This window comes from Eucyclogobius newberryi, unplaced genomic scaffold, assembly GCF_026437365.1.
Source record: "Eucyclogobius newberryi isolate DKJ021-1_F unplaced genomic scaffold, fEucNew1.0.hap1 SCAF_4, whole genome shotgun sequence".
Taxonomy (NCBI): domain Eukaryota; kingdom Metazoa; phylum Chordata; class Actinopteri; order Gobiiformes; family Gobiidae; genus Eucyclogobius; species Eucyclogobius newberryi.
Window position 1 is genome coordinate 33857853 of NW_027316056.1, and position 15858 is coordinate 33873710.

The 15858-nt window shown below is 42.3% G+C and overlaps 1 protein-coding gene and 1 pseudogene across 1 annotated transcript; both read right to left on the reverse strand.

The window, feature by feature from the left end:
* Positions 1-387: 387 nt before the first annotated feature.
* Positions 388-4764, reverse strand: LOC140377527 (lecithin retinol acyltransferase-like). Its single transcript, XM_072462967.1, has 2 exons — positions 4250-4764; positions 388-577 (listed from the first exon to the last, which is right to left on the reverse strand). Exons 1-2 carry the CDS (start codon positions 4733-4735, stop codon positions 422-424), a joined length of 642 nt encoding a protein of 213 aa, XP_072319068.1. The 5' UTR covers positions 4736-4764; the 3' UTR covers positions 388-421.
* A 1527-nt stretch (positions 4765-6291) lies between these two features.
* Positions 6292-8411, reverse strand: LOC140377759 (lecithin retinol acyltransferase-like; annotated as a pseudogene).
* Positions 8412-15858: the final 7447 nt, after the last annotated feature.

Sequence of the window (15858 nt, forward strand, 5' to 3'; positions counted from 1 at the left end):
CTTCTTTTGTGTGTGTGTGTGTGTGTGTGTGTGTGTGTGTGTGTGGAACCTGGTAGAGGCTCCGTAATCTTTTGTTTAGAATTCCAACCTTCACCATCTAATAACTCCCAAGGGACCGGGTGTACTTTCTTTTTTTTCATTGACATCTTAAAGCAAAATATTCAACATAGTCAACATAACTAGCAATGCCACTTTTCATCGGCGTGAGAACACGGAACAAGTACAAAAGATACATTCATGCAATACGCAAAGACACGCGTTATGCCGTTAGCTCATCGCTTCACACACATATCCATTTCAAAAGCAAACATAGCACACTTTTGTTCAAACGAGTCACAAAACTAGCTACAATGATACAAACAGTCCATATTGTCGTTCCCATTATCGTCCCATGCAGCTCTTGAGTTCGCAGAGCGGTCGATCACGCGGCCATCCAGATGGTGAAGGAGGCGAGCACGGTGAGCAGCAGCGTGCAGGGGGCCACGCAGCCTCCGTAGCACAGGCCCAGGACCCCGAACAGGGCCGTGAGGTAGGCACACAGGCGGCTGCACACCACCTTACGCACCGCTGTACAGAACTGTGCAGACGAAACAAGAGAGGGTGAGGTGTCGAGGCATTTGATTTGCAGTTCAAAAACAGCATCGCAAAACGTGTGTGGGACAAGTGTGTGGTGTATCGGTTTAAAAAGAAACATACCATTCTTCTTCTTTGGTGTTTTATGGCGGTTGGTATCGAAGTGTTACATTACCGCCACCTACTGTAGTCGTACGTCTTAGACTTTACTTTAGACTTTCCTTATTGACAGCAGCCTTTCTGATTATTTACGCTAAGTTTACGCAAGTTCATGAATCACATTATTTTGAATCACATACTTGTAGTTTGGCGATGAAAGGCCCCAAACTGCATTTTTCACAGGGCCCTACATATCTGCAAACGGCCCTGGCACGGCAAGTTTGGGTTGTATACTTTTTTTGAAGACTAGATTCATCTAGACAACCCAATAATGTATTTAATTTATTTCTATTTAATTTATTTCTATTTAATTTATTTCTATTTAATTAATTAATTTGTTTATTTATTTAATGTATTTAATGTGTTTAATGTATTTAATGTATTTACTTTATTTAATTTATTTAATTTTTTTTGCAGGCGTTAGCACTTTACTTTAGACTGTCCTGAGCAGCACTTTCATGTAAAAAAAAAACATTCAATTTAAATCTGATTCTAAGTATATTAAAAGGCGCCCAGGTTCGAGGCAAAGTGTTGTTTATGTGGCCATTATGGATAAAGTCATCTGCGTTCACCCCCCCACCAGAAAGGTTGCATAGCGCACGTTTAAATGTTCTTAAATATGCACATTTAATTGATTTTAACCATGTCATACTGTTGTGTTTTGTCTCCGTAATCCTGCAGTATTTAATCCTTCTCCCTCTCCAGAGCTCTAGCATAGTTCAGCTTGATCGAAAGCACAGGGTTTGCAAAACAACACGTGACCAAGCTTTAGAAAAAAGATATGTTTATGAACTAAGCCGCTGATCGAGTGCTATTGACACGTATTTCCAAAAGTTTATTTATCTATTTTATCACGAAAGTGCTGTTCAGAACGAGACCGAAAAGTTTGCGAATGACTTTCCAAACATTGAAGCCCAAAGTTGCTATAGAGACGCAGACTGGGCAACTCTGGTTTCAGTGCGCAGTCAAACCGGTCCTCGTTTGGTCCAGGTTTGGTCCCGGTTTGGTCCTGGTTTGGTTCTGGTTTGGTCCCAGTTTGGTTCTAGTTTGGTCCAGGTTTGGTCCTAGTTTGGTCCCAGTTTGGTCCTAGTTTGGTCCCAGTTTGGTCCCAGTTTGGTCCCAGTTTGGTCCCAGTTTGGTCCCGGTTTGGTTCTGGTTTGGTCCCAGTTTGGTCCTAGTTTGGTCCCAGTTTGGTCCTAGTTTGGTCCTGGTTTGGTTCTGGTTTGGTCCTAGTTTGGTCCTGGTTTGGTCCTTCGGTCCTGGTCCTAGTTCGGTCCTGGGTCGGTCCTGGTTCGGTCCTGGTTCGGTCCTGGTTCGGTTCTAGTTCGGTCCTAGTTCGGTCCTAGTTCGGTCCTGGTTCGGTCCTGGTTCGGTCCTGGTTCGGTCCTAGTTCGGTCCTAGTTCGGTCCTAGTTCGGTCCTAGTTCGGTCCTAGTTCGGTCCAGGTTTGGTCCAGGTTTGGTCCTAGTTTGGTCCTGGTTTGGCCCTTCGGTCCTGGTCTTAGTTTGGTCCTGGTTCGGTCCTAGTTCGGTTCTAGTTCGGTCATAGTTTGGTCCAGGTTTAGTTCTGATTAATGCTGTTGGTGTGTTTGTCGGTTCTTCTGTTTAAGGCGGATCTACGCTCACACACAGACACTTCTCACATTGGCCAGAGTGAGTGACAGCTGGATTCAACCACTCACAGTGAAGTGTGATCTTTCAGGAGCAGCTCGGGACTTGAGTTACCTCTTAATGGTATTATCAAGAGACTGCATGACTTGTCTTGCATATTGCGATATCACCAACTTTCTGGTCCTGGTCGAGTGCAGGATTAGTCACCAACTTTGATTTGGTGTGTGTGAATAAGTGGATCCAGTCCAGGATAGACTTAGCGTTTGTGTGAAGGATGTAAAAACCTGGAGGACACTTAACTATCAGCTTCTTAACCCTGAAAAAACCGAGGTCATTGTGCAACTGTTTGTTTCACTTCTACTGCACTTTTACTGATTTTACTGACTACAGTATTTTCCGGACTATAAGTCGCAACTTTTTTCATAGTTTTGGCCGGGGTGCGACTTATACTTATATTTATACTTATATACTTAGACTCCGGAGCGACTTATATGTGATATTATTTGTTATTTTCACACTTGCAACCACATTTCATACTCCAGTGCGACTTATATATGTTTTTTTTCTTTTTTATTATGCATTTTTTGGCTGGTGCGACTTAAACTCCGATGCGACTTATAGTCCAGAAAATACGTAATTGAATTGTTGTTGAAATGACTTGGCAAACGATGTGTGCCGTTGATCTGTTGGTCTGTTCCCCTTTAAATAATGTTGTTGTTGTCATTGTTGTTGTTTTTAAAGCCAATGTAAGGAATGACAATGTATAAAATAAATCTAAATCTCTTGTATTTTCAAACTGAGACAGCGCGTGTGGTGCGAGAAACACAAAAGTTCTTTGATATTGTCAACGTGAAGCTTTTGTTGTCTTTGTTATTCCACCGAGAACTCAAACGCAATCATCGAGGACGGACTGTTTTTAAGCGTGTTTACAGTTTCACCCGCGCCCGACTAATTTCTTTTGAGGATCAGTAAAGTTAGTCAAGCCTATATGTTGCCTCAAAATGGCTTTATCGGAATTCTAAAGTAGCCATGGCAACACAGAATCAATCATATAGTGTGCAATTGCTGGCATTATAAGAACACCATACGTTCCACTTATATAAATATACGTTGGTACACAGAGGCATTTATACAAGAAGGTGGACATGGCACACGCGTAGACCCCCACAGCCATCAAGTATTTTTACTTCAATGTGAGTAAAAATAGTCACATTGAAAGGCACTTTTCAGAATAGATTTTTTTTCTACTACTACTAATACTACTACTACTGCTACTGCTGCTGCTGCTTCAACTACTACTGCTGCTTCTTCTTCTACCACAGCTGCTACTACGACTACTACTACTACTATTTGAGAGGCACTTTAGAAGAGATTTTTTCTTCTACTACTACTACTACTACTACTACTTCTACTTGAGAGGCACTTTAGAAGAGATTTTTTCTTCTACTACTACTACTACTACTACTACTACTACTTCTACTTGAGAGGCACTTTAGAAGAGATTTTTTCTTCTACTACTACTACTACTACTACTACTACTTCTACTTGAGAGGCATTTTAGAAGAGTTTTTTTCTTCTACTTATACTACTGCTTCTTCTACTACTACTACTACTACTACTACTGCTTCTTCTACTACTACTACTACTGCTGCTGCTGCTTCTACTACTACTGCTTCTTCTACTACTACTACTACTACTACTGCTTCTTCTACTACTACTACTACTGCTGCTGCTGCTTCTACTACTACTGCTTCTTCTACTACTACTACTACTGCTGCTGCTGCTTCTACTACTACTGCTGCTTCTTCGACTACTACCACTACTACTACTACTACTGCTGATGCTGCTGCTTCTTCTACCACAGCAGCTACAACTACTTGTACTTGGACTCCTTGAACTCCACAGTACCTGGTACGTCTGGTAGCTGATAGCCATGCCATATCTGCAGTACATGACGAAGTGCTCGCAGTTGTACCACAACAGACTGTACGTGACCGAGCCCTGCAGCTTCTCAGCCCTCCGCGCCACCTCGTCCCCGTCCAGAGGGGGCTGCTTGCACACGGCGTCCATATGGTTGATCAGAATCTCCGACCCGTACGCAAAGTCCAGTATCGAGTCCACCCTCACGCTCGCCGTCTTCGTCACCACCCCCAAAATCAGACGATTGTTGGTCACCATTTGTCCGATTCTGGCCTTGTTTTTGGTCAGCGCCGGCAAGATGTCCGGAATAAGATGCGCCACCCGATCGTCGCCCAAATAAATGCCGAAGTGCGTGAAGAGGGTCCGGGGCACCTCGAGCAGGTCCCCGCGCTTGTAGAGGGAGAGGTCGTACTTGGATTCCTCCTCTTTCGGCGGCGCTGCGAAGAGCATGTTGAAGACTTGGAAGAGGAACATGTCGGCTGGTGCGTTTCGGCGCTACAAACTGAACAACTGAAAGGTTTATATGGAAAGAGAAGGAGGTCCCAAAGAGGTCGTGAGGATAAACTGTTGGTCAATATTCGGGGAGTATTTGCACAGAAATTAAGAGGATTCTGCTAATCACGTTTTGAAAGTTTGGTATTGTGTGCGCGATTGTACCGGGGCCAAGAGGTGCGCGCAAAGCCGACTGACTCGGCGAGCGGTTAAACCCGGATTTGAAATGTCGCACACAGATTGAGCCATCGAACCCCGACAATTGGCCTTTGTTTGCCGCTGAAATGTGGATGCATGGATGGCGGCGTTTGGAATATTCAGCGTTATTCAGCAATTTCCTAAAGCGCAGTGTGGGAACGGAGGAGTAGGAAGCAACAGGTCTTGACTCAAAACCGCAAATACTGAGATATATTAACAAAAAACAACTAAAAACTCCAGAACCATGAAAGTCAGTTGACAAAAATAGACTCTTAAATTAAATAAATATTAAAATGTACAATGGTATGGTGCCATGTAGAAAGGCTAATGCTGCGTTCCAGGCAACTAGGAACAACGTTATTCCCCACTTTACGAGTTCAGAGCGTTACAAGGAAATTGACTCATATGTAAGCAATTTAGCTAATGCTAATCTGTCAACTAAAGATATGTCACGGTTGAGCAAATCAGTTAAATATCAGATTGTTTACATTGTTTATGTGCTGGTGAACTACTCAAAACTACTATTTGTGGTTATTATCATGATTGTGTCACAATTGATCTCGTATGTAAAGTGCGAGTCCCTAGCTCCCAGTTCACAAGGAAGATTTAGCAGTTTGAGCAACATTCCAGGGCATTTTCAAGTCGGAGGTGGGAAAAATCCTGGTTACCAAATTGCAAGGCCACGCCCACCTAAACGAGCACAGTTGAATCTTTTGACCACAGAAATAGGTTTAGGATACATCACCAACCCATCATTTCAAAACGTATAGAGTGAATATGGGTATTTATATGTTATATTCTGATTCATAATTGATTCAGAAAGTGCATTTATGGAAATGTTCGTAATTATTGAAAATGTACGTCATGAAAGCTTTGAAAACGGCTTCCAAAATACAGCTTATTATATAATAAGCTTGTGCTACATTTTTATGATGCTATAACAGTCATTGATGGTATAGTTTTTTGCACAAGGCACTTCATGGTCAGAAAATCTTGTTTTTGGAATTCTGTTTTGTATTTTGGGTAAAAGTGTGACATATTTGGACTTTTCACATGTGCAGACTTTTATGAATCCCATTAGAATTATCTCCATTTCATGTGAGGAGGATTGAGTGCCCATCCTGCACGGACCACGGCATCTCAAACTCCCCCCAGGATAATCCCACTGTGACCAGGCGCCAAGACTGTACCACTCTCATGATATGCAAACTGGTTTATAGAGGTAAAAAGAGATTGAATGTGACCTTGGGCCTCACACTGCCTCATCATCAGCACATATATCATCTTCTCATAGCAGTTAGCATCAGTGCAGCGCTGTGGCTCTGGGGTTTAGTGTTGCAGTTTCAAGCAAAACGTCTTCAGCCGGCCATCCACAGGGTGAAGGGGATGAGGATCGTGGGAAGGGCAGTCGAAGGTGCCATACCAAAGGAGATGATGGAGATGATGCCCCGCAGACTAGAGGCCAGGGCACTGCGCTGGTCTCTGATGATGGACTTCAGGACCTCACAGAACTGCACACAAAGCAAGGATAGAAGTTGTGCAGATGTGATAAGAATACATTTAGCTTAAAGGTGGTATGGACGATTTTTTTCAGCAAATTTTTTAAAATAAATCATTTGTCCTGCCACGTATCAATCATAAAACGCACCTACTGCTCAATAGCCTAGCAGTTTCGGCCGCGCGCCGCGGCTATATAGACACTCCCATTCTTTGAATGTTCTGAGATGATTCTAATAAACAAGTAGATTATACTTTTGATGCTTTGCTTTCTAGTATCATATTTCTACAACTTTCCCATGCATTAACATCATTGAGTTTACAGTTCATCCTTCCCTTTTCACTTTTGTATGTCCACTAGGCTGTGAATCTCCAGGCAATTAACTCTTTATTTTTATTTCAAAAAAACATTCTAAATTAGGTTTTGAAGCTATTTTTGATTGTGTCTCCACATTTATTATCCTTTGTGGATCATGTTCCATGATCACTCTTATGTAAGTCTATTTGACAAAGTTAATTATCAGTATAGTCTTATGGATTTAATCATCTATTTCATGGCGAATGGAACTCAGGCCCTTTAACTCCGACATGTTGTAGCTGTAGTTAGCGCATTAGCTTTTCCCCCTGCTAACAACAATAAACAGAGCACAGTGATTCAAACTAAAGGTCGTGCTGATATCTATTTCTCTCCTCTATCCCAGCTCAAGTCTAATGTCTTCCAGCAGCACCCTGTGTTTTAATGAAGCTGCATCATAAAGCATTATTAAATAGTTTAAATCTACTTTTACCAGTTAACTAACAATATGTGATTGACCACGGGAAAAACCGCCACACGTCGGCATCAGTGAAACTGAGATAACACCCAAAAACGTTTTTTAAAATGCTCCATTCAAACAGATGTTTCATATTATGAAACATCTGTTTGAATGGAGCATTTTACTGTGGTCTACAGCAGTAACACTGACTGGATCTAAAATGTATTGAGAGTTTGGAATCAATCCAAAACAAATAATAACCTTTAAAGCTGTAGAATTGATTTTTTTCCTTAAAGGTGGTATGGACGATTTTTTCAGCAAATTTTTTATCATATTTCCTCGTGGCGTGGATAAATCATTAGTCCTGCCACGTATCAATCATAAAACGCACCTATCGCTCACCTGCAGCCGCGTCAGGCTCGTCCCCACGTTTCCGCGTGTCTAAGCGCATGGATCTATCATGATATAGTTCCCTCAGTGTACGGGGCAAAATGAAGACGGAGAAAGACAGTTTGAGCTGACGCAGAAGTGGACAGAAATCTACGGGAGACGAGAGATGTGATCCGTCGCGCTAATAATTAACGCACGTGTGTGTTGTATCAGTCCGCACGGGGGAGTGCGCATGCGCACTTCCGCCTGCGTTCTCAAATCGCGGAAAAAAATCGTCCATATCGCCTTTAAGCCATGTGTGTGACCCTGTCCCGTCAGTACCTGCTCGGTCTGCCTGCTGGCCGCACTGCCGTATCTGCAGTGCGTGACAAAGTGCTCACAGTTGTTCCACAGGAGGCTGTAGGGCTCGCTCCCGACCACGTGCGCCACCTCCTCATGAGGCAGAGCCTTGGCTTTCATCACGGGGTCCATGCGGTTCACCAGGATTCTCCCGCCGTACACGAAGTCCTCGAGCGTGTCCACGCGCACGGTGGCGCACCTGAACTTGCAGCCGATGATGAGGCGCGTGTTCGTGATGTTTGAGCGCGGGGTCACGTGTGAGCGCGGGTAGGATGTCGGGGATGAGGTGCGCCACGCGGCCATCGCCCAAGTAAATGCCAAAGTGAGTAAAGATAGTGCAGGTCCCTGCGGCGCAGGGGCCCGGGGCCACTCTGCTGCGGCGCATGCTCCTCTTCTGTCTCGTGCCATTTGGACTCGAAGCACGCGATCTGCGTGAGCAACGAGAGCTTGAGAACGAGGAATGTCCAGTGGGACAGCATGTTGTGTCCAGACCCAGACCGGACCCTGATCCTGAGCCCACGGCCTTTTATCCAGAGCACGTGCACGATTGGCCACATGGGCACGTGCGCATTGTCATGTCCGGAGCTCATGGCACACATGGCCCCTGGGGGCGGGGTCCGACAGCAGTGTTTTCATTCTGATTTGACACTATCTGAAATCTTTCCTGGTTAAATAGAATAAATTAATAGAGTGTTTAGCCCGGTGTTTACAGGACTGATCTCCATAAGCTCTTTGCACTAATCTGCTGTGGTGTTTTAACCTGATTATCCCTGGACAGAGTGAAGCGTGCAGGACCCACCGTGTCCAGTGAGCCACCGTGTCCAGTGAGCCACAGTGACCTGTGAGGATGAGCCTTATGCAAGCGGCCTCAAGATCACTTTCACCTGCTGCTGGAGCATCGGGAGAGACCCTGCTCTCATTAGCCCGTGTAACCCAGATACGGAGCGCTCCCATTCCCAGGAGCCTCAGGAGCCACGGGGCCTCTGCTGACCTACAAACAGGTTTAGCCAAGGACATGATGGATGAGAGCTCCCAACCTGCATCAGCTTCCTGAAAGTGAACGTTTTCTGAGACAGTGATGCATCCCAACTATGATCCACATGAGAAAAGACTCACAGTAACGCTTTATTAAGACAATAAATGGATTATCACAGAATTCAAGAATATCCAGTTCAACATTGAGCTTGAGGACAGGTCAAAATTCTAGAATTTGCTGTTTAACTGTTAGATTGCAGATTTGTTGACCTAATTACTGGGCCTATTTACGTGAAAGAAAACCTGGCACAAAGTTCAATATCTTCTCAATCTGCACATTTCTCAGAAAGTGGAGCTATTATTAAACCTAAAAGACATGATCTTTGATGAGCCAAACTCAAACAAATAATGAGAATGTTCATTTGTTTGCCTATTTCTTTCAAAAACCGTGACTCTCCTATATTAGGCCCCTCCCCTCCATCTGAAATTATGACATTATCAAATTAGAATGACCTGATGACCTTTCTCCATTCCAAACATTCAATATTTAGATTTGAACAGAACTAATGCGATGAAAATGGATTGGAAATGAATCCTGCTTGAAAAACCCATGAATTGGAAAAAAGACAAAGTGCACATAATAAATAAGTGAAATGTATTTACATGATGAACAAACAGAGATAGATCTGCAGTTGTACTACAAACATGTCTTCTCAGTGCATATGGTTCTCAGTCGTGGGCAGTTACAGTCAAATGTACTTCAGCTACTAGTGCTTTAACTGACCTTGACTTCTTTTAGACACATAAGCAGATGTAAATATATAAAACAGCAGTCGTAGCTGAAAAACCTTTCATATTGAAATTTTTACATGCTAGTTTTCTTTTTGACCTTGAAAAAAATCACATTGGATTTCACAGTTTGGACCTCTGAGTAAAAAGTCCTTCAGTTTATGTTTTAAAAGAACCGCCGTCTGCTTTTCTGATAAAGTAAGTAAACTTCTGCAAGAAAAACAAAAGGAAGTTCTTTTCCCTGTTGTTTGTGCAGACAACAAGCTAAAAGCTTTACTAAAAGCATTACGTTTTTTATTTTATGCTTTATTATAATATATTATAATGTTTGTTAGAACATTTACAATCGGGCTTTATTTTCCCACAGCTCCTTTCAGGCCACTTAGACATTCAGATGCATGAATGTTCCTGCAGAATGAACAAAACAGTATGGCTAATGCTAAACTGCAGGCTAATGCTAAACTGCAGGCTAATGCTAAACTTCTAAACTGCAGGCTAATGCTAAACTGCAGGCTAATGCTAAACTTCTAAACTGCAGGCTAATGCTAAACTGCAGGCTAATGCTAAACTTCTAAACTGCAGGCTAATGCTAAACTGCAGCCTAATGCTAAACTTCTAAACTGCAGGCTAATGCTAAACTGCAGGCTAATGCTAAACTTCTAAACTGCAGGCTAATGCTAAACTGCAGGCTAATGCTAAACTTCTAAACTGCAGGCTAATGCTAAACTGCAGGCTAATGCTAAACTGCAGGCTAATGCTAAACTTCTAAACTGCAGGCTAATGCTAAACTTCTAAACTGCAGGCTAATGCTAAACTGCAGGCTAATGCTAAACTGCAGGCTAATGCTAAACTTCTAAACTGCAGGCTAATGCTAAACTGCAGGCTAATGCTAAACTTCTAAACTGCAGGCTAATGCTAAACTGCAGGCTAATGCTAAACTTCTAAACTGCAGGCTAATGCTAAACTGCAGGCTAATGCTAAACTTCTAAACTGCAGGCTAATGCTAAACTGCAGGCTAATGCTAAACTGCAGGCAAATGCTAAACTGCAGGCTAATGCTAAACTTCTAAACTGCAGGCTAATGCTAAACTGCAGGCTAATGCTAAACTGCAGGCAAATGCTAAACTGCAGGCTAATGCTAAACTTCTAAACTGCAGGCTAATGCTAAACTGCAGGCTAATGCTAAACTTCTAAACTGCAGGCTAATGCTAAACTGCAGGCTAATGCTAAACTTCTAAACTGCAGGCTAATGCTAAACTGCAGGCTAATGCTAAACTTCTAAACTGCAGGCTAATGCTAAACTGCAGGCTAATGCTAAACTTCTAAACTGCAGGCTAATGCTAAACTGCAGGCTAATGCTAAACTGCAGTTATAGAACGTGTTAAATGACAGAATATTGTTGAAAATAACCTACAATAAACTATTCTTGTAATACTTGAAATACTTCATAGTTCATCTCTTTTGTAGAATAGGAGTCTTTCGACCATCTCCGAGTTCACAAATAGGAATTAGCAGTTCAAGTAGCATTCCAGGGCTTTTTTTTTTTGAAGACGGAGGGGGTAAAAATCTCAGTTGCCTGAAACGCACCATATGTTCTGACACTTGTTTGAAATATTTTTAAAAACAGTCCTTATGTTCCTACAGCTCTGTGTCGTTGCTATAGTTAACACTTTTAGGGTTAAAGTGAAGGCCAGTTTGTTGTACTAAGCTTTTTTTTTTGCATTTGTGTGTAATAGTTCACTTTAGAGATGTGTTAAGAGTTAAGGTCAGAGCGTCTCTAGGGTTATAGAGTTTTGAGATTATGGTTCAGATTAGGGCCTGAGACTGACCTTTTTTAAACGTTCTAAAAAACATGGCAACGTAGAGCTGTGGGAACATGGGCACGCTCAGCCTTCGGGTCACACCTGGTTCAGCTGAGCAGGCTTAGGCTGTGACCGCGCTCTGAACTCGGGGGCACGAGCTCGAACCTTTGCCCCCCGTCGTCCTGGAGATTTACACCCCTCCCTCTAAGGTCCCTGGAGCGCTCTTTAAATGTAATACTCAAAACTGTGCACACTTTGTTGGTCGGTTTTGAAAGTAGGCGGTCATTAGTGAGCGAGACGTACCCGCGTGTCGTTAAAGGATGTCGTTCTGAAAAGTGGCACGGCTAGTTTAATTGCTGTAGCTTATGTTGACGTGCACATTTTTCGCATTAAAAGTGTATTCGCGCAAAGCTATTCCTGCCTTTTGAATGAAAACAAATGACTTAAGCCAGAGCTAGCTTGTTTTTTGGCTAACGGGAATGTGCAACTTTCTCTCAAAGAACGCGGCTAACCGATGCTACCTGGAGTTAAGTCAAATCGAACGTTCCTTCACACACAAAACCCATTATTAAAGTATATACAATGTTAATATCATGATATGTATGTCATTTATCTGGTCTCAACCTAAACTTAGTCAGCCTTTAGCGTAGATGACAATTTTACACGCTAATTGTTATCTAAAGTAAAACGCCAAACAGTTTTTACACACAACAAGGACTTTAAAAGAGGCTGTGACCTAAATGTGGTCATGGGTCAATGTGGTGTCAGCCCAAACCCCCTGGATTACTAAGAATTTGTTCAGGTTCAGTTGTAGTCATCTGGACTCAGTTTAGAAAAGACACGTTTCGACTCTCATCCAAGAGTCATTGTCAATAAGCGAATTTAGGCCGGGAACTCAGATGAGCTGGATGAGAGTCGAAACGTCTTGTTTTTTCTAAACTGAGTCCAGATGACTACAACTGAACCTTTGTCTACGATGGAACACTCCTGGATGAAGGAGGAATTACACCGACAGATTTAAGAGATTATTGCGCAGCCTTTTTACCTCCAGGCCCATAGTTACCAAGGGCCCGATCTCATGTTAAATGTATTTAATGTGGGTGAGAAGAGGTGGCCCAGAGGAAGCAAAGGACAGTAAACGCATTCATATTTGTGATCTAAATAATTCCAAAATACAGTAAATCATGTAAAGACTGATATAGATCATATATGACAAACAAACAGATAAATAACTTTGTTCTTCTCATGAAAATGAACTGGGAGACATTTTATTCTACATTTGTTATTTAAAGGTGCACTCTGTAGTTTTCCAGGTAAGAAGTCCGTCTCAATGGAAATGTTTTGCTTTGTCTCGAGTGTTCTACAGTGGGACAAAACACTCAACTACATTGCATATGTTTAATTACAAGTGTTTTTATTGCTCCTGAAGGGGAATCTAAATATGTTAACCATTACTATATTGTATAATCAACTATATTCATTTTACGAAACTGTTTTACGAAACTGTATTAAAAGTATAACAAACTATATTCATTTTAGACTGTGTTACACTTGGGTTAACTCCTTATACGCACAAAACATTGTCCCATTTGAGACACTCACTGCTCCTTTGGAGACATTCTCTGATAAGGACGGACACCTTCTCGGACAGCTGCAAACTTCAAGGCCACAGACGTGCGAAAGAGCTCATGGAAGAATACTGGAAGGAGGTGTCAACCGTCATATTCCGCCTAATATCTGAATGTTATAAATATAACGCAGAGCAGGGATTTTGGCGCGTCCGGACTACGCCCGTGTAAGTCGACGGTCATATTTGCATAGGGACAGATTTGGTAAGCGCTCTGCTATCTGTATTAGTCTTGTAAATGGCAGGGATTAAACATCTGATTGATTTTAACTTTCTGATTCTTGCCCCTTCTTTCATAAACGAGCATGCCGACACTCCAAAACACCATGCATTTTCATGGTCACCGCTTCACAGATCTGACCTGTAACTTGGCCTGTTGGACTCACCTGTGTCATGTCATACACTGTGGAACATTCCAGACAAAGCAATTGCAGGTGGATACAAGCAGGCAGCAGCATCTGAAAAGTTAAATAAAGCAAGTCAATTATTTATTTATTCATGTATTTATTTATCTATGTATTTATTGTATTTATTTATTTTATGTATTGTATTTTTTTATTCAGATATTTATTATTATTGTTTATTTTAATAAAAAAAACATGCCACATTAATATATTTCATCATAAAATTAAAACTAAACTTAATAAATCATAGTCTTCCATATCTTTATTCACAATGCTTTTGAAACATACAAAGTTGCGTTGCCAAAATAAGTAGTATATACACAATAAGTAGTAGTAGTTTGTTATTGCTGCACAATTCAGAAAAAATACAAAAAATTGAACAAAAATTGAAAAAACTCAAATTGAAATAAAAAAAAAACCTTTGAACTCTGTGACCCCCTGACATATGCTTTCCACAGTGTCCAGGCTTTACCCAAGTGTAGAGACGCATTTACATCTGCTGCCTGAGGTCACCCGGAGGTCAGGTTCATCCGCTGTGGGTCACGCTCAGGTCAGCACCCTCACATGCACCCTGGGCCTGCTCCACTGCGCCATGAGAACAGGCCACCTCGGGGTGCTCATGTAGGGCCAGATTTATGAGCTAATGTCATCTCCCTTGAACAAACACAAGTACTGTAAGTGTTAAACCTTATTCTGTCACACAGTCCTGCTTGTTTTGATGCAATAGAAGAGCCTTGGGACAGTAAAATGATACCCACGAGGCGGCTACGCTATTGTGCACTGGGAATACAACTTAATACGACGGCTACTAAAATGTTATGAGAATTTTTCCAACAAATAAAACAAATAAAATAATGTGTAATCTTTGCCCTCATTTGTACTGCGGAAAACTATATGCCCAAGGATACAACAAAAGAATGCACAAGTCAGAGCTAGGATCGCACTGCTGGCCTTTGAGTTGAACAATCCAAGACGTGTCACGCTTAAAGTTCTAAAAGGAGTATTTTTACGTCCATGCATGTATTCCACAAAATACACTGTTGTTGATCGTAGCTAATCGTTTCATCATCGAAAACATACCTGGAGTTGCGTTTTGTCTTGCATATTTACTCCACTGCTCCAAACACTTTGCCGCACTGTATGATGTCATCAGGTGGTAATGCTGGGAATGTAAACTCTGAATATGGCTCTGAATAAAGTCTAAAGAATAAGCAGATAGCGGTAAATGCACCTTTGCTGTTGGCAACAAGCCCCAGTATGTAACTTTTTAGCACATAAATCAATAAAAATAGACTAAAATAAAAGTTTTTTTCTCTTTTCAAAGTGTAATTGTATGATACGTGTCCTTATTGAGTGTGGGCTGCATTTCTACAAAACAGACTCTTACTTCAGCGACTAAGAAAAATGCCAAACAGGTAAGAAACAAAGGGGACCCACGGAGACTGACTGTGACGGTGCGCCCTAACCGCCCCGTCATCTCTTCTCCCCGGCGTGCGTCCTCGGCTCTCTCATGGCCCGAGAGTGCCGCGCACGGAGCACGTCCGGTGCCCCCAGTTAGTTGAATCATGAACCTTCACTTCCCTGAACTGTTTCCCCACTGCCCGGACATTTTTTCCCCGCTGTAAAGCGTACTAGAAACACACTGCGGGGGTCATTGTCTCCCATCACTCCTACATGGGACCGTCTCATTGCACAGAAACACGCGCAGGGCTCCTACTGCGTGTGGTGAGTAGTAATTTTTATGCACTTATTTTTGCCATATTTATCTGATGAGCTTCCACCAGTCAGAAGAACAGTGAGAACACGTGTAACTGTAAATTATGTGACTCCAATTCGGATCTTTTGGTATGGTACACTTAATAATGTACAAACGCGTCTTTTGAGATCATTTCGTCTTCCGAGCTGAATCAAATGGAAGCCTAAGCCCCGCCCACTTCCGCGCAAGGTAACCTGGCCGCGACATAACCTGGCACACTGGTCCGTGAAAATAAAACCTACATTATTCCGGTCCGTGGTGGAAAAAAGGATGGTGACCCCTGAGTTAACAGACAAGACTCTGACCCCGGACCAAAGATGGTAATTGAAAAAATGGCTCAAAATACAGGGATGATGAGGAAGGCAGGAGCACGAGAGAAGAAAGATAGTGAAAAATCAAATCAGGAAAAGAGAAAGTCAGGTCGGACAGAACTAGAACCTACTATGCTCCAAATGCCTTTAATGGTGGACAGAAGTGGAGGTTTGGGAGGTTTCCAACCATCCCAATTCAAAGTTATATAAGCCATAGCTGCTAAACTTCCTCCTCTGTACAAGGAGGTACCAAATTTAACGGG